At 44.4% G+C, this 18,453-nt stretch overlaps 1 protein-coding gene across 8 annotated transcripts in view; it reads right to left on the bottom strand.

Moving 5' to 3' along the window:
- The window catches only part of LOC110495930 (activin receptor type-2A), a 48,396-nt gene extending 42,036 nt beyond the window's left edge, over positions 1 to 6,360 (bottom strand). For 3 of the 8 annotated variants that reach the window (XM_090208253.1, XM_090208255.1, XM_021571460.3), the window contains exon 1: positions 4,537 to 5,679. In XM_090208253.1, coding sequence (XP_090064379.1) covers positions 4,537 to 4,591 — 55 coding nt within the window. In that variant the 5' untranslated portion in view covers positions 4,592 to 5,679. Of the gene's footprint in view, positions 1 to 4,536 lie in introns of all 8 variants that reach the window. The other 5 variants (XM_090208254.1, XM_090208256.1, XM_021571459.3 and 2 more) reach the window with 4 other exon arrangements.
- Between the last annotated feature and the right edge of the window lie 12,093 nt (positions 6,361 to 18,453).

The raw sequence follows: 18,453 nt of genomic DNA, 5'->3' as shown, positions 1-18,453 counted from the left end.
TCGGCTTATGCCTTAGCGGCCAACTGATAAAATCGGCATGGCCGATCCGATTAATTAAGGCCGATTTCTAGTTTTCATAATCGGTAATTGGAATTTTTGGACGCCGATTATAGCCAATTGCATTGCAATCCACAAGGAGACTGCGTGGCAGGCTGACCACCTGTTACGTGAGTGCAGCAAGGAGCCAAGGTAAGTTGCTAGCTAGCATTAAACTTCTTGTAAAAAGAAAATCAACCAATCTTAACATAATCAATAGTTAAACTAGTAATATCATCAACCATGTGTAGTTAACTAGCTTGTCCTGCGTTGCATATAATCAATGCGGTGCCTGTTAATTTATCACCGAATCACAGCCTACTTCACCAAACGGGTGATGATTTAACAAAAGTGCATTTTCGAAAAAAAGCAATCGTTGCACCAATGTACCTAACCATGAACATCAATGACTTTCTTAAAATCAATAGACAAGTATATTTGTTTAAACATGCATATTTAGTTAAAAGAAATTCATGTTAGCAAGCAATATTAACTAGGGAAATTGTGTCACTTCTCTTGCGTTCAGTGTAAGCAGAGTCAGGGTATATGCAGCAGTTTGGGCCGCCTGGCTCATTGCCAACTGTGTGAACACCATTTCTTCCTAATAACGACCGTAATTAATTTGCCAGATTTTACATAATTATGACATAACATTGAAGGTTGTGCAATATAACAGCAATATTTAGACTTAGGGTTGCCACCGTATTCCACTGAAAGAATAAACGTTTTGTTTTTCGAAATGATCGTTTCCAGATTTGACCATATTAATAACCTATTTCTTGTATTTCTGTGTGTTTATTATAAATAAGTCTGTGATTTGATATTTGATAGAGCATTCTGACATTCAACCAGCCCTTTCCTACGTTTGCCAGCAGTGCTTCGTAATGCTTGAAGCACAGCGCTGTATGACTTCAAGCCTATCAACTGGCAGGGTGGCAGGGTAGTCTAGTGGTTAGAGTGTTGGACTAGTAACCGGAAGGTTGCAAGTTCAAATCCCCGAGCTGACTAGGTACAAATCTGTCGTTCTGCCCCTGAACAGGCAGAACCCACTGTTCCTAGGCCGTCATTGAAAATAAGAATTTGTTCTTAACTGACTTGCCTAGTTAAATAAAGGTTAAAAAAAAAAAAACTCCCGAGATTAGGCTGGCAATACTATAGAAGAACCTAGAAGAACATCGGAATTAGCAGGTAGCCTAATAGCCAAAGGTATATGAAATTCAATTGGTAGAGAGAAAGAGTCCCATAAGTCCTATAATAACTACTACCGAAAACTTCTTAACTGGGAATATTGAAGACTAATTTTAAAAGGAACCATCGGTATCGGCTTTATTTGGTCCTCCAATAATCGGTATCAGTGTTGAAAAATCATAAATCGGTGAACCTCTACGATGCCTATTTGGGAAGTGCGCATTTTGGGCAGCAAGCATAGGTCTAGCTGATTACTGAGTTTTCAATAACCAAAAACATGGTATTTTCAGCTTGTGACCAAAAAAATAAAATAAAATGGGAAGCATAGAAATAGGTAGCCTAGTTGTTAGAGCGTTGGGCCAGTTATCAAAAGGTTGCTGGATCAAATCCAGAGCTGACAGGGTAAAAATCTGTCATTCTGCCCCTGAACAAGGCAGTTAACCCGCAGTTCCCCGGTAAACCATCATTGTAAATAAGAATTTGTTCTTAACTGATAGACTGTTGCCTGCACGTGAATGGGAGGTGCGCTTCAATAACGTGCACAAAAACTGTTTTTAACAGGCGACTGTACTTAGAATTGTTGCGCAATATATGATCTTATAACAGCACGTTTTACTCCAGCAGCAACCTGCTGAGGATAATAGGCTCTGTATGCTGTGCGTGTGTGATAGTTGTTTATGTATCTTCTTTATCCAACACCTAAAAGCATGACAGTAAAATTGGTTTCCATCAATAAATAAAAAGCCTTATTTTGCAATGGGTCCCCCCCCCCCCCCCCAGTCATTTGGGCCAGTAGTTATTTTTACTTAATTTTTAAATAAAAAAATGTTTACTGATTGATTATTATTTGGGGGAAAAAAATTGGCCAAAAGCCAGCATTTACCTGAAACTTACCAGTCAAAAGTTTGGAAAACCCTACTCGTTTGGGGACAGCAGGTAGCCTAGTGGTTAGAGCTTTGTGCCAGTTTCCGAAAGGTTGCTGGATCCAATCCCCGAGTTGTAGAGTTGTAAATAAGAATATGTGCACACTTAACATGTGTAAATATTTGTATGAACATAAGATTCAACAACAGACATGAACTGGACATGTGACTAACAGAAATTGAATAATGTGTCCCTGAACAAAATCAAAAGTAACAGCCAGTATCTGGTGGCCACCAGCTGCATTTAGAAATGCAGTGCATCTCCTCCTCATGGACCGAACTAGATTTGCCAGTTCTTGCTGTGAGATGTTACCCCACTCTTCCACCAAGGCGCCTGCCAGTTCCCAGACATTTCTGGGGGATTTTTTTTTTTTAAATGTAAACAAATAAAATAAGAGAAAAAAAAAAATCACCCTAGCCCTTACCCTCTGATCCAACAGGTCCCAGATGTGCTCAATGGGATTGAGATCTGGGCTCGTCGCTGGCCATGGCAGAACACTGACATTCCTGTCTTGCAGGAAATCACACACAGAAGGAAGGGTACCTCATGAGGGAGGAGGATGTCTTCCCTGTAACGCAGAGCATTGCGATTGCCTGCAATGATAACAAGCTCAGTCCGATGATGCTGTGACACACCGCCTCAGACCATGACGGACACTCCACCTCCAAATCGATCCCGCTCCAGAGTACAGGCCTCTGTAATGCATTCCTTCGATGATAAACGCGAATCCGACCATCACCCCTGGCGAGACAAAACCGAGACTCGTCATTGAAGAGCACTTTTTGCCAGCGACGGTGGGTTTGTGCCCGTAGGCGACGATGTTGCAGGTGATGTCTGGTGAGGACCCGCCTTACAACAGGCCTACAAGCCCTCAGTCCAGCCTATTGCAGACAGTCTGAGCACTAATGGAGGGATTGTGCGTTCCTGGTGTAACTCAGGCAGTTGCTGTTGCCATCCTGTACCTGTCGTTCGGTGTGACGTTCGGATCAGCTGTCCGTCCTGTAGCGCTGTCTTAGGCGTCTCACAGTAGACATTGCAATTTATTGCCCTGGCCACATCTGCAATCCTCATGCCTCCTTACAGCATGCCTATGGCACAGTTATGCAGATGAGCAGGGACACTTGGCATCTTTCTTTTTGTATTTTTCAGAGTCAGTAGAAAGGCCTCTTTAGTGTACTAAGTTTTCATAACTGTGACCTTATCTGCCTACTGTATGTAAGCTGTTAGTGTCTTAACGACCGTTCCACAGGTGCATGTTCATTAATTATTTAAGGTACATTGAACAAGCATGGGAAAGTGTTTAAACCCTTTACAATGAAGATATGTGAAGTTATTTGGATTTTTACAAATTATCTTTGAAAGACTGGGTACTACTTTGCATAAAGTAGTATAAAAAGTTGCATTCTAATTTCATAAATTGGTTCATATTGTTACACATTCTCAGTGTTGCATAAATCCTGATAATTTGTTAATGTGACCAACTTACCTTAAAATTCTTGGTCTTGCATTAGTGTAATTATGTATTACGTACTGCCTCATTTGCATATTAAGTGCCATGTTTGTGTAATATTGCATTTTAATTTAATACATTTTACTTGAATCATCTCTGTTCTACACCATCCCTAAAAATGTCAAAACAATATCTAATTGGGAAAAAACATGTTAAATGTAAGAATCCCAACAAGTGATTTGGTGCCATTATTGACTAGGGATTAACATAAGGTTGTGGACTGGTCTTTGACCTTTAACTATCACTTCAGATAAGATCTCAGCAACAGGAAGTCCTATCCTCATGAAATATAGTGTTGTGTTCCTGAGATGCTTCTATATGACAGGAAATACAAAGTATAACACCATATACAGTTTCATTTTGACCCCTAACACTCTACAAAATGATATATGGCATAGGTGACTTATGGCTAGTTCCCCTCAGATGATGGCACCATGGATGCTTCTTCGTGATTTTTTTAGTTTTGTCAATGGTCTTGGTGCACTGGAAATGTAATGTGGCACGCACTGAGGAATAGGCATATTCCAGGTATATCCACACACTATGATTCATCTTACATTATGAATCAACATACATCTTCCCATTTATACAAGTCCCTGACTTAAAGTATCCAATCACTGCTACTGCACAGACTGAGCCATGCAACAAATTGCATTATTTTTTTTCATAACAGGAGATATCAGTATACTTGTTAATGAGAAAAAAAACTAATCGGGATCTCTGTTCAAGCAAAGTGTAATAAACTTTAAAATGAGGCGAGTGTCACGGTCAAAGGCTAAGAAGCATTGTATCACTGACTGTGTACAGTAAGTAGTACAGTATTTCTAACACAACCATACATACAAAGCCAATTATTTTACCAACAGATATCCACCCACCTGAGGAAAACGAGATGAGAAAAACAGCAAACGCCAGCTCACTAGCGGCTCCCATTTTCAATCCAATTGAAATCCTTTTATTTCCGGGAAATAAACAACACACAGCTGCAAAGGTTTGCTCCTCCACTGTGTGTTGTGAGGGTCTGTGCAAAAAAAATGTAACTAGCCAGCTAGTTTGCAAGCTAGTATTGTCAACATAGTGTGGTATTAACACGGACTTCCCAGTTGACAGGTGTTTGTTGAGAAGACCCACTCGCCAGCCACGAGGCTTGCTACTACGTTACACAGTTGAAGGTCCTGAAGAATTATGTCCAAAAATATGGAAGAGGTGATACTTGTGTAGCTAGCTAGAGGCTACAAAATGGTTAAAACCATAGCTAATGACTGACTTGTTGCAGGTTGGTCTAACTATCCGTAGCACCTTACAGCACTAGTTGCTAGCAATAATACTAGGCAACTATTCCACTGTGTTTAACATGAATGTTCCCTTTCTTTACATTCAATCTTGTTAATTTACCTAGTTAGACGAAACCAGGTAAATATGATAAGCAGTCAAATTAGCAACAATATCATGGAACATATCTAATTAACCCTCAATCTTAGCTGGATAGCTAGCTTCAGGTAGTTTAAAATTACGTAGTTTTCTAGATATCGTAAATGATCTAACGTCAGCTAGCTAGATAAGAAAGACGTTTAAATACACCACATTTCGTGGACTAACGTTATATTTGATACATCTCATTTCTTGGTCCTCGCGACGCTGTCTTCACCTTCCAAAATGTAAGGTTAACGTCATGCTAGCGCATAATCCAATTCCAAACAGAAACATTGTATTTCCCCTTCCCAATGGATTGCAATGTGTTCTGTCAGTTGTCTTTTACGAGCTAGTTGTGCACACCGTAAAAGCTGGCAACCAGTGCCTGTAAAAATCGTATCCAATTGCAGCTTTGGAGCAATCAAAATGTTATCAGACACGTCGTTGGGAAACGCACATGAAATCAACAGCGAATAAGTTTTGACAACACGCTGCTGTCAAGTCATGAGTGTATCAAGGACAAGAACGGCAGTACAGCATTTCCCCAAGCGTACAGTATCCTCAACGTTTCCCTCTCCTGTGACCAGTTTCAAGATGGCGTTTGGTGTGGATTGTCTTTGTTTTTTTCTTTACTCCACCCTCAGACCCCTCCCATCAGTTTACTCAAACCCCCTCTCGTCAAATCGAAAGCGAGCTCGGGCAGCCTAAAGATGACTGGAATCCAATCAGAGAGGAAGATAATCGTTCATAGTTGGGATACATCTCAATAGTCTACGTGGATTCCTCATTTTATGTCCTCTTCTTCATAAACTCTGATCGAAAAACATTGGATAGGTGAAATAAATATGATCGATTCTTATAGGAAGTTGTTTTACCTGTCCTGTTTAGTTTCAGATCAACCCATGAAGGAAGAGAGACAATGCCAAAAAGCAATATACTCCCTAGCTGACAAAATTTATCTCCATGAAAGAAGTTTCCCACTAAGCAAATTATATTGTCTTTTAGATGTATTTTCCAGACGTCAGGTGCATTTTAGTTGCGGAATGAAAGGCGAAAATACTTATTTTCCGGGTTTATTTTCCGGATATCGAAAATACGCCTTTTCTAAACATTGCTAATATGTATTTTGTAGACATTGAAAATACATATATTCCGGATATAGAAAAAACGTATTTTACGCGAGGCAGGTAGCCTAGTGGTTAGAGCGTTCAGCCTGGAACCAAAAGGTTTGTAGATTAAATCCCTGAGCTGACAAGCTAACAATCTGTTGTTCGGCCCCTGAACAAGGCAGTTAACCCACTGTTCCCCGGTAGACCGTCATTGTAAATAAGAATTTGTTCTTAACTGACCTCCATAGTTAAATAAAGGTTACATTTTCTGAACATCGAAAATATTTATTTTGTGGATGTTGAAAATACATATTTTACGGATGTTGAAATCAGGTGCATTTTACGTGCTGAATGAAAGGTGAAAATACATATTTTCTGGACGTTGATTCTATGGTCAAATTTCAACTGCACATACAGTACCAGTCAAAAGTTTGGACACACCTGCTCATTCAAGGGTTTTTCTTTATTTGTACTTTTTTCTACATTGTAGAAGACATCAAAACTATGAAATAACAAATGTGGAATCATGTAGTAACCATAAAACTGTTAAACAAATCAAAATATATTTAATATTTGAAATTCTTCAAAGTAGCCACCTTTTGCCTTGCCAATTTGTATTTCAATTAACAGGTGTATATTTTACCTATATGGTTAAAGACCATGTCCATTTTATGACAAGAACAGCTCAAATGAGCAAAGAGAAACGACAGTCCATCATTACTTTAAGACATGAAGATCAGTCAATCTGGATCATTTCAAGAACTTTATTCAAATGTAGTTGCAAAAACCATCAAGCTCTCGTGAGGGCCGCCACAAGAAAGGAAGACCCAGAATTACCTCTGCTGCAGAGGATAAGTACCAGCCTCAGAAATTGCAGTGAAAATAAATTCTTCACAGAGTTCAAGTAACAGACACATCTCAACATCAACTGTTCAGAGGAGCTGGCGTGAATCAGGCCTTCATGGTCGAATTGCTGCAAAGAAACCACTACTAAAAGACACCAACATAAAGAAGAGGCTTGCTTGGGCCAAGAAACATGAGCAATGGACATTAGACCAGTGGCAATCTGTCCTTTGGTTTGATGAGTCCAAATTTGAGATTTTTGGTTCCAACCGCCATGTCTTTGTGAGATGCAGAGTGGGTGAAAGGATGATCTCCGCATGTGTACTTCCCACCGTGAAGCATGGAGGAGGAGGTATGATGGCGTGAGTGTGCTTTGAAGGTGACACGGTCTGTGATTTATTTAGAAGGCACACTTTACCGGCATGGCTACCACTGCATTCTGCAGTGATACACAATGCCATCTGGTTTGTGCTTAGTGGGACTATCATTTGTTTTTCAACAGGACAATATTATAGGACATATTGTTATCCACGTCGGCACCAACGATGTTAGGATTGAACAGTCAGAGGTCACCAAGCACAACATAGCTTCAGCGTGTAAATCAGCTAGAAAGATGTGTCGACATCGAGTAATTGTCTCTGGCCCCCTCTGGCCCCACTCCCCAGTTAGGGGGAGTGATGAGCTCTACAACAAAGTCTCAAACTGTTTTCTGCCCCTCCCAAAAGATAGAATTTGTAGATAATTGGCCCTCTTTCTGGGACTCAACCACAAACAGGACCAAGCCTGGCCTGCTGAGGAGTGACGGACTCCATCCTAGCTGGAGGGGTGCTCTCATCTTATCTACCAACATAGACAGGAATCTAACTCCTCTAGCTCCACAATGAAATAGGGTGCAGGCCAGGCAGCAGGCTGTTAGCCGGCCTGCCAGCTTAGTGGAGTCTGCCACTAGCACAGTCAGTGTAGTCAGCTCAGCTATCCCCATTGAGACCGTGTCTGTGCCTTGACCTAGGTTGGGTATAACTAAACATGGCTGTGTTTGCCTTAGCAATCTCACTAGGATAAAGACCTCCTCCATTCCTGACATTATTGAAAGAGATTGTGATACCTCACATCTCAAAATAGGGCTACTTAATGTTAGATCCCTTAAGGCAGTTATAGTCAATGAACTAATCACTGATCATAATCTTGATGTGATTGGCCTGACTGAAACATGGCTTAAGCCTGATGAATTTACTGTGTTAAAGGAGGCCTCACCTCCTGGTTGCACTAGTGACCATATCCCCCGTGCATCCCGCAAAGGCGGAGGTGTTGCTAACATTTACGATAGCAAATTTCAATTTACAAAAAAATAATGACGTTTTTGTCTTTTGAGCTTCTAGTCATGAAATCTATGCAGCCTACTCAATCACTTTTTATAGCTACTGTTTACAGGCCTCCTGGGCCGTATACAGCGGTCCTCATTGAGTTCCCTGAATTCCTATCGGACCTTGTAGTCATAGCAGATAATATTCAAATTTTTGGTGACTTTAATATTCACATGGAAAAGTCCACAGACCCACTCCAAAAGGCTTTCAGAGCCATCATCAACTCAGTGGGTTTTGTCCAACATGTCTCTGGACCTACTCACTGTCACAGTCATACTCTGGACCGAGTTTTGTCCCATGGAATACATTTTGTGGATCTTAATGTTTTTCCTCATAATCCTGGACTATCGGACCACCATTTTATTACGTTTGCAATTGCAACAAATAATCTGCTCAGACCCCAACCAAGGAGCATCAGAAGTCGTGCTATAAAGTCACAGACAACACAAAGATTCCTTGATGCCCTTCCAGACTCCCTCTGCCTACCCAAGGACGTCAGAGGACAACAATCAGTTAACCACCTAATTGAGGAACTCAATTTTACCTTGCGCAATACCCTAGATGCAGTTGCACACCTAAAAACTAAAAAGTTTTCTCATAAGAAACTAGCTCCCTGGTATACAGAAAATACCCAAGCTCTGAGGCAAGCTTCCATAAAAATAAAAACGGAAATGGCGCCACACCAAACTGGAAGTCTTCCAACTAGCTTGGAAAGACAGTACCGTGCAGTATCGAAGAGCCCTCACTGCTGCTCAATCATCCTATTTTCCCAACTTAATTGAGGAAAATAAGAACAATCCAAAATTTCGTTTTGATACAGTCGCAAAGCTAACTAAAAAGCAGCATTCCCCAAGTGAGGATGGCTTTCACTTCAGCAGAATAAATTCATGAACTTCTTTGAGGAAAAGATCATGATTATTAGAAAGCAAATTACGGACCCCTCTTTAAATCTGCGTATTCCTTCAAAGCTCAGTTGTCCTGAGTCTGCACAACTCTGCCAGGACCTAGGATCAAGAGAGACACTCAAGTGTTTTAGTACTATATCTCTTGACACAATGATGAAAATAATCATGGCCTCTAAACCTTCAAGCTGCATACTGGACCCTATTCCAACTAAACTACTGAAAGAGCTGCTTCCTGTGCTTGGCCCTCCAATGTTGAACATAATAATCAGCTCTCTATCCGCCGGATGTGTACCAAACTCAGTAAAAGTGGCAGTAATAAAGCCTCTCTTGAAAAAGCCAAACCTTGACCCAGAAAATATTTTTAAAACTATGGGCCTATATCGAATCTTCCATTCCATGTTGCGCAGTAACTCACTGCCTTCCTGAAGACAAACACTGTATACGAAATGCTTGAGTCTGGTTTTAGACCCCATCATAGCACTGAGACTGCACTTGTGAAGGTGGTAAATTACCTTTTAATGGCATCAGACCGAGGCTCTGCACCTGTCCTCATGCTCCTAGACCTTAGTGCTGCTTTAGATACCATTGATCACCACATTATTTTGGAGAGATTGGAAACCCAAATTGGTCTACACGGACAAGTTCTGGCCTGGTTTAGATCTTATCTGTCGGAAAGATATCAGTTTGTCTCTGTGAATGGTTACTCCTCTGACAAATCAACTGTACATTTCGGTGTTCCTCAAGGTTCCGTTTTAGGACCACTATTGTTTTCACTATATATTTTACCTATTGGGGATGTCATTCGAAAACATAATGTTAACTTTCACTGCTATGCGGATGACACACAGCTGTACATTTCAATGAAACAGGGTGAAGCCCCAAAATTGTCCTCGCTAGAAGCCTGTGTTTCAGACATAAGGAAGTGGATGGCTGCAAACCTTCTACTTTTAAACTCGGACAAAACAGAGATGCTTGTTCTAGGTCCCAAGAAACAAAGAGATCTTCTGTTGAATCTGACAATTAATCTTAATGGTTGTACAGTCGTCTCAAATAAAAATGTGTAGGACCTCGGCGTTACTCTGGACCCTGATCTCTCTTTTGAAGAACATATCAAGACTGTTTCAAGGACAGCTTTTTTCCATCTACGTAACATTGCAAAAATCAGAAACTTTCTGTCCAAAAAGGATGCAGAAAAATTCATCCATGCTTTTGTTACTTCAAAATCAAATCAAATCAAATGTATTTGTCACATGGTTAACAGATGTTAATGTGAGTGTAGCGAAATGCTTGTGCTTCTAGTTCCGACAATGCAGTAATAACCAACGAGTAATCTAACCTAACAATTCCAAAACTACTACCTTATACACACAAGTGTAAAGGGATAAAGAATATGTACATAAAGATAGATGAATGAGTGATGGTACAGAACGGCATAGGCAAGATGCAGTAGATGGTATCGAGTACAGTATACACATATACATATGAGATGAGTAATGTAGGGTATGTAAACAAAGTGGAATAGTTTAAAGTGGCTAGTGATACATGTATTACATAAAGATGCAGTAGATGATAGAGTACAGTATACACATATACATATGAGATGAATAATGTAGGGTATGTAAACATTATATTAAGTAGCATTGTTTAAAGTGGCTAGTGATATATTTTACATCAATTTCCATCAATCCCCATTATTAAAGTGGCTGGAGTTGAGTCAGTGTGTTGGCAGCAGCCACTCAATGTTAGTGGTGGATGTTTAACAGTCTGATGGCCTTGAGATAGAAGCTGTTTTTCAGTCTCTCGGTCCCTGCTTTGATGCACCTGTACTGACCTCGCCTTCTGGATGATAGCGGGGTGAACAGGCAGTGGCTCGGGTGGTTGTTGTCCTTGATGATCTTTATGGCCTTCCTGTGACATCGGGTGGTGTAGGTGTCCTGGAGGGCAGGTAGTTTGCCCCCGGTGATGCGTTGTGTAGACCTCACTACCCTCTGGAGAGCCTTACGGTTGTGGGCGGAGCAGTTACCGTACCAGGCGGTGATACAGCCCGTCAGGATGCTCTCGATTGTGCATCTGTAGAAGTTTGTGAGTGTTTTTGGTGACTAGCCGAATTTCTTCAGCCTCCTGAGGTTGAAGAGGCGCTGCTGCGCCTTCTTCACCATGCTGTCTGTGTGGGTGGACCAATTCAGTTTGTCTGTGATGTGTACGCCGAGGAACTTAAAACGTATTACCCTCTCCACTACTGTCCCATCGATGTGGATAGGGGGGTGCTCCCTCTGCTGTTTCCTGAAGTCCACAATCATCTCCTTAGTTTTGTTGACGTTGAGTGTGAGGTTATTTTCCTGACACCACACTCCGAGGGCCCTCACCTCCTCCCTGTAGGCCGTCTCGTCATTGTTGGTAATCAAGCCTACCTCTGAAGTGTCGTCCGCAAACTTAATGATTGAGTTGGAGGCGTGCATGGCCACGCAGTCATGGGTGAACAGGGAGTGCAGGAGAGGGCTCAGAACGCACCCTTGTGGGGCCCCAGTGTTGAGGATCAGCAGGGTGGAGATGTTGTTATCTACCCTCACCACCTAGTCTAACTTCTAGGTTAGACTACTGAAATGCTCTACTTTCCGGCTACTCGGAAAAGCACTAAATAAACTTCAGTTAGTGCTAAATACAGCTGCTAGAATCCTGACTAGAACCAAAAAATGTGATCATATTACTCCAGTGCTAGCCTCCCTACACTGGCTTCTTGTGAAGGCAAGGGCTGATTTCAAGGTTTTACTGCAAACCTACAAAGCATTACATGGGCTTGCTCCTACCTATCTCTCTGATTTGGTCCTGCCGTACATACCTACACGTATGCTAAGACCTCCTAATTGTCCCTAGAATTTCTAAGCAAACAGCTGGAGGCAGGGCTTTCTCCTATAGAGCTCCATTTTTATGGAATGGTCTGCCTAACCATGTGAGAGACGCAGACTCGGTCTCAAAGTCTTTACTGAAGACTCATCTCTTCAGTGGGTCATATGATTGAGTGTAGTCTGGCCCAGGAGTGTGAAGGTGAACGGAAAGTCTCTGGAGCAACGAACCGCCCTTGCTGTCTCTGCCTGGCCGGTTCCCCTCTTTCCACTGGGATTCTCTTCCTCTAACTCTATTACAGGGGCTGAGTCACTGGCTTACTGGTGCTCTTTCATGCCGTCCCTAGGAGGGGTGCGTTCATGTTCTGTTATAATCTCCACCTGGCACAGCCAGAAGAGGACTGGCCACCTCTCATAGCCTGGTTCCTCTCTAGGTTTCTTCCTAGGTTTTGGCCTTTCTAGGGAGTTTTTCATAGCCACTTTGTTTCTACACCTGCATTGCTTGCTGTTTGGGGTTTTAGGCTGGGTTTCTGTACATCACTTTGAGATATCAGCTGATGTACGAAGGGCTATATAAATACATTTGATTTGATTTGATGATTAGAGTACAGTACAATATAGTTTAATTCAGTAGAGTACAGTACAGTACAGTTTACTGTGCTCTACTGTATTATACTGTACTATACTCTACATTTCTTTACTGTACTGTGATGTACTGTACTCTGCTGTGATCTACTGTACTATATTGTGCTGTGCTGTCCAAACTTGTGAAACATAGACATCTGTGATTGGTTCAGATTTGGTACGGTCTGGACTTCGGAAGTTTACATACTTTTAGGTTTTTTTTATTTTTTATTTTTATTTCACCTTTATTTAACCAGGTAGGCTAGTTGAGAACAAGTTCTCATTTGCAACTGCGACCTGGCCAAGATAAAGCATAGCAATTTGACACATACAACAACACAGAGTTACACATGGAATAAACAAAACATACAGTCAATAATAAATACAGTAGAACTGTCATGTATTGTCATATTATGTCTTGTTCCTGTTCTTTCTCTTCACTCCGTCTCCCTCTGCTGGTCGTATTAGGTTACCTTCTCTTCCCCTCCTTCCCCCAGCTGCTCCTCATCTTCTCTAACTACCTCGTTCACCCTTTTCCCACCTGTTCCCTTTTTTCCCTCTGATTAGGTCTCTATTTCTCTCTCTGTTCTTGCTTCTGTCTTTGTCAGATTCTCGTTTGAGTTTCTCATGCCAGAACCAAACTATCGTCTCGTTTGCTTCAACCTTGTCCTGTCCTGTCGGAATCTGCCTGTTCATCTGAGGCTACGTGTGATCAGGTACCTCTGTCCTCTACAACCCAGCTATTCTCCTCTGCTGCTAGAAGGGGACTCTAACCCAGCTATTCTCCTCTGCTGCTAGAAGGGGAACTCTTCTGTGATATTCAGAAGGACTTTATGTTTCATTTGTCGCCCTCTCTGCGGGTTGTTTATTTTGCCATCATATACATTTGAAGAGGATTTATGTCTTACCTGTGTTTTGACATTAAAGGACTCTGTTTTTGTTAAACCGCTTTTGGGTCCTCACTCACGTGCATAACAGAAGAATCTGACCAAGAATGGACCCAGCGACTTCGGATCCTCTCCACTCAGCCGTCGAGATCCAGGGAGCGATGCTAGGCAGACACGAGCAGGAATTGTCTGCTGCTCAACATGCCGTTGAGACCCTGGCCGCCCAAGTCTCCAACCTCACAGAACAGATTCACCATCTCCGCCTCGATCCACCGGCCACTTCCAGGGCTTTCGAATCTCCGGAGCCCAGAATCAATAACCCGCCGTGTTACTCTGGGGAGCCCACTGAATGCCGCTCGTTCCTCACCCAGTGTGATATTGTGTTTTCTCTCCAGCCCAACACTTACTCCAGGAGCACAGCTCGTATCGCCTACGTCATATCTCTCCTTACTGGACGGGCTCGTGAGTGGGGCACGGCAATCTGGGAGGCGAGGGCTGAGTGTACTAACCAGTATCAGGACTTTAAGGAGGAGATGATACGGGTTTTTGATCGTTCTGTTTTTGGGGAGGAGGCTTCCAGGGTCCTGTCTTCCCTATGTCAAGGTAATCGATCCATAACAGATTACTCTATTGAGTTTCGCACTCTTGCTGCCTCCAGTGACTGGAACGAGCCGGCTTTGCTCGCTCGTTTTCTGGAGGGTCTCCGCGCAGAGGTAAAGGATGAGATTCTCTCCCGGGAGGTTCCTTCCAGCGTGGATTCCTTGATTGAACTCGCTATTCGCATAGAGCGACGGGTTGATCTTCGTCACCGAGCTCGTGGAAAGGAGCTCGCGTTCTCCGTTGCCTCCCTCTCCGCATCACTACCATCTTCCTCCGCCGGCTCGGGTGCTGAGCCTATGCAGCTGGGGGGTATCCACATCTCAACTAAGGAGAGGGAACGGAGAATCACCAACCGCCTCTGTCTCTATTGCGGTTCCGCTGGTCATTTTGTCACTTCATGTCCAGTAAAAGCCAGAGCTCATCAGTAAGCGGATGGCTACTGGTGAGCGCTACTACTCTGGTCTCTCCTTCAAGATCCTGCACTACCTTGTCGGTCCATCTACGCTGGACCGGTTCGTCAGCTTCCTGCAGTGCCTTGATCGACTCTGGGGCGGAGGGCTGTTTTATGGACGAGACCTGGGCTCGGGAACATGACATTCCTCTCAGACAGTTAAGGAAGCCCACGGCCTTGTTCGCTTTGGATGGTAGTTCTCTCCCCAGGATTCAGCGTGAGACGCTACCTTTAACCCTCACTGTCTCTGGTAATCATAGCGAAACCCTTTCTTTTTAAATTTTTCGTTCACCTTTTACACCTGTTGTTTTGGGCCATCCCTGGCTAGTTTGTCATAATCCTTCTATTAATTGGTCTAGTAATTCTATCCTCTCCTGGAACGTCTCTTGTCATGTGAAATGTTTAATGTCTGCTATCCCTCCTGTTTCCTCTGTCTCTTCTTCACAGGAGGAGCCTGGTGATTTGACAGGGGTGCCGGAGGAATATCACGATCTGCGCACGGTGTTCAGTCGGTCCAGGGCCACCTCTCTTCCTCCACACCGGTCGTATGATTGTAGTATTGATCTCCTTCCGGGAACCACTCCCCCCCGGGGTAGACTATACTCTCTGTCGGCTCCCGAACGTAAGGCTCTCGAGGATTATTTGTCTGTAGCTCTTGACGCTAGTACCATAGTCCCCTCCTCCTCTCCCGCCGGAGCGGGGTTTTTTTTTGTTAAGAAGGACGGGTCCCTGCGCCCCTGCATAGATTATCGAGGGCTGAATGACATAACAGTGAAGAATCGTTATCCGCTTCCTCTTATGTCTTCAGCCTTCGAGATCCTGCAGGGAGCCAGGTCTTTCACTAAGTTGGATCTTCGTAACGCTTACCATCTCGTGCGCATCAGGGAGGGGGACGAGTGGAAGACGGCGTTTAACACTCCGTTAGGGCACTTTGAATACCGGGTTCTTCCTTTCGGCCTCGCTAACGCTCCAGCTGTCTTTCAGGCATTAGTCAATGACGTCCTGAGAGACATGCTGAACATCTTTGTTTTCGTTTACCTTGACGATATCCTGATTTTTTCACCGTCACTCCAGATTCATGTTCAGCACGTTCGACGTGTCCTCCAGCGCCTTTTAGAGAATTGTCTTTTTGTGAAGGCTGAGAAGTGCACTTTTCATGCCTCCTCCGTTACATTTCTCGGTTCTGTTATTTCCGCTGAAGGCATTAAGATGGATCCCGCTAAGGTCCAAGCTGTCATTGATTGGCCCGTCCCTAAGTCACGCGTCGAGCTGCAGCGCTTTCTCGGCTTCGCGAATTTCTATCGTCGTTTCATCCGTAATTTCGGTCAGGTGGTAGCTCCTCTCACAGCCCTTACTTCTGTCAAGACGTGCTTTAAGTGGTCTGTTTACGCCCAGGGGGCTTTTGATCTCCTCAAGAATCGTTTTACATCCGCACCTATCCTTGTTACACCTGACGTCTCTAGACAGTTCGTTGTCGAGGTTGACGCGTCAGAGGTGGGCGTGGGAGCCATTCTTTCTCAGCGCTTCCTCTCTGACGACAAGGTCCACCCTTGCGCATATTTTTCTCATCGCCTGTCGCCGTCGGAACGTAACTATGATGTGGGAAACCGCAAACTGCTCGCCATCCGCTTAGCCCTAGGCGAATGGCGACAGTGGTTGGAGGGGGCGACCGTTCCTTTTGTCGTTTGGACTGACCATAGGAACCTTGAGTACATCCGTTCTGCCAAACGACTTAATGCGCGTCAGGCTCGTTGGGCGCTGTTTTTCGCTCGTTTCGAGTTCGTGATTTCTTATCGTCCGGGCTCTAAGAACACCAAGCCTGATGCTTTATCTCGTCTCTTCAGTTCTTCAGTAGCCTCCACTGACCCTGAGGGGATTCTCCCTGAGGGGCGTGTTGTCGGGTTGACTGTCTGGGGAATTGAGAGGCAGGTAAAGCAAGCACTCACTCACACTCCGTCGCCTCGCGCTTGTCCTAGGAACCTTCTTTTCGTTCCCGTTCCTACTCGTCTGGCCGTTCTTCAGTGGGCTCACTCTGCCAAGTTAGCCGGCCACCCCGGCGTTCGGGGTACGCTTGCTTCTATTCGCCAGCGTTTTTGGTGGCCCACCCGGGAGCATGACACGCGTCGTTTCGTGGCTGCTTGTTCGGTCTGCGCGCAGACTAAGTCCGGTAACTCCCCTCCTGCCGGCCGTCTCAGACCGCTTCCCATTCCCTCTCGACCGTGGTCTCACATCGCCTTAGATTTTATCACCGGACTGCCTTCGTCAGCGGGGAAGACTGTTATTCTTACGGTTGTCGATAGGTTCTCTAAGGCGGCTCATTTTATTCCCCTCGCTAAGCTCCCTTCTGCTAAAGAAACGGCACAAATCATCATCGAGAATGTTTTCAGAATTCATGGCCTTCCGTCAGACGTCGTTTCGGACAGGGGTCCGCAATTCACGTCTCAATTTTGGAGGGAGTTTTGCCGTTTGATTGGGGCTTCCGTCAGTCTCTCTTCCGGCTTTCACCCCCAGTCTAACGGTCAAGCAGAACGGGCCAATCAGACTATTGGTCGCATCTTACGCAGTCTTTCTTTTCGTAACCCTGCGTCTTGGTCAGAACAGCTCCCCTGGGCAGAATACGCCCACAACTCGCTTCCTTCGTCTGCGACCGGGCTATCTCCTTTTCAGAGTAGCCTCGGGTACCAGCCTCCGCTGTTCTCGTCTCAGTTCGCCGAGTCCAGCGTCCCCTCCGCTCAGGCTTTTGTCCAACGTTGCGAGCGCACCTGGAAGAGGGTCAGGTCTGCACTTTGCCGTTATAGGGCGCAGACTGTGAGAGCCGCTAATAAGCGTAGAACTAAGAGTCCTAGATATTGTCGCGGTCAGAGAGTTTGGCTCTCCACTCAGAACCTTCCCCTTAAGACAGCTTCTCGCAAGTTGACCCCGCGGTTCATTGGTCCGTTCCGTATTTCTCAGATCATTAATCCTGTCGCAGTGCGACTTCTTCTTCCGCGATATCTTCGTCGCGTCCACCCAGTCTTCCATGTCTCCTGTGTTAAGCCCGTTCTTCGCGCCCCCGCTCGTCTTCCACCCCCCCCCCCATCCTTGTCGAGGGCGCACCTATCTACAGGGTCCGTAAGATTTTGGACATGCGTCCTCGGGGCCGTGGTCATCAGTACCTAGTGGATTGGGAGGGGTACGGTCCTGAGGAAAGGAGTTGGGTTCCCTCTCGGGACGTGCTGGACCGTTCGCTGATCGATGATTTCCTCCGTTGCCGCCAGGTTTCCTCCTCGAGTGCACCAGGAGGCGCTCGGTGAGTGGGGGGGTACTGTCATGTATTGTCATATTATGTCTTGTTCCTGTTCTTTCTCTTCACTCCGTCTCCCTCTGCTGGTCGTATTAGGTTACCTTCTCTTCCCCTCCTTCCCCCAGCTGCTCCTCATCTTCTCTAACTACCTTGTTCACCCTTTTCCCACCTGTTCCCTTTTTTCCCTCTGATTAGGTCTCTATTTCTCTCTCTGTTCCTGCTTCTGTCTTTGTCAGATTCTCGTTTGAGTTTCTCATGCCAGAACCAAACTATCGTCTCGTTTGCTTCAACCTTGTCCTGTCCTGTCGGAATCTGCCTGTTCATCTGAGGCTACGTGTGATCAGGTACCTCTGTCCTCTACAACCCAGCTATTCTCCTCTGCTGCTAGAAGGGGACTCTAACCCAGCTATTCTCCTCTGCTGCTAGAAGGGGAACTCTTCTGTGATATTCAGAAGGACTTTATGTTTCATTTG

The sequence above is a fragment of the Oncorhynchus mykiss genome, chromosome 18 (genome assembly GCF_057628025.1).
Source record: "Oncorhynchus mykiss isolate SJ-2025 chromosome 18, ASM5762802v1, whole genome shotgun sequence".
In the NCBI taxonomy this organism is placed as follows: Eukaryota; Metazoa; Chordata; class Actinopteri; order Salmoniformes; family Salmonidae; genus Oncorhynchus; species Oncorhynchus mykiss.
The sequence above is the reverse complement of the archived record's forward strand: the minus strand, read 5'-3'. Positions and strand labels throughout refer to the sequence as shown.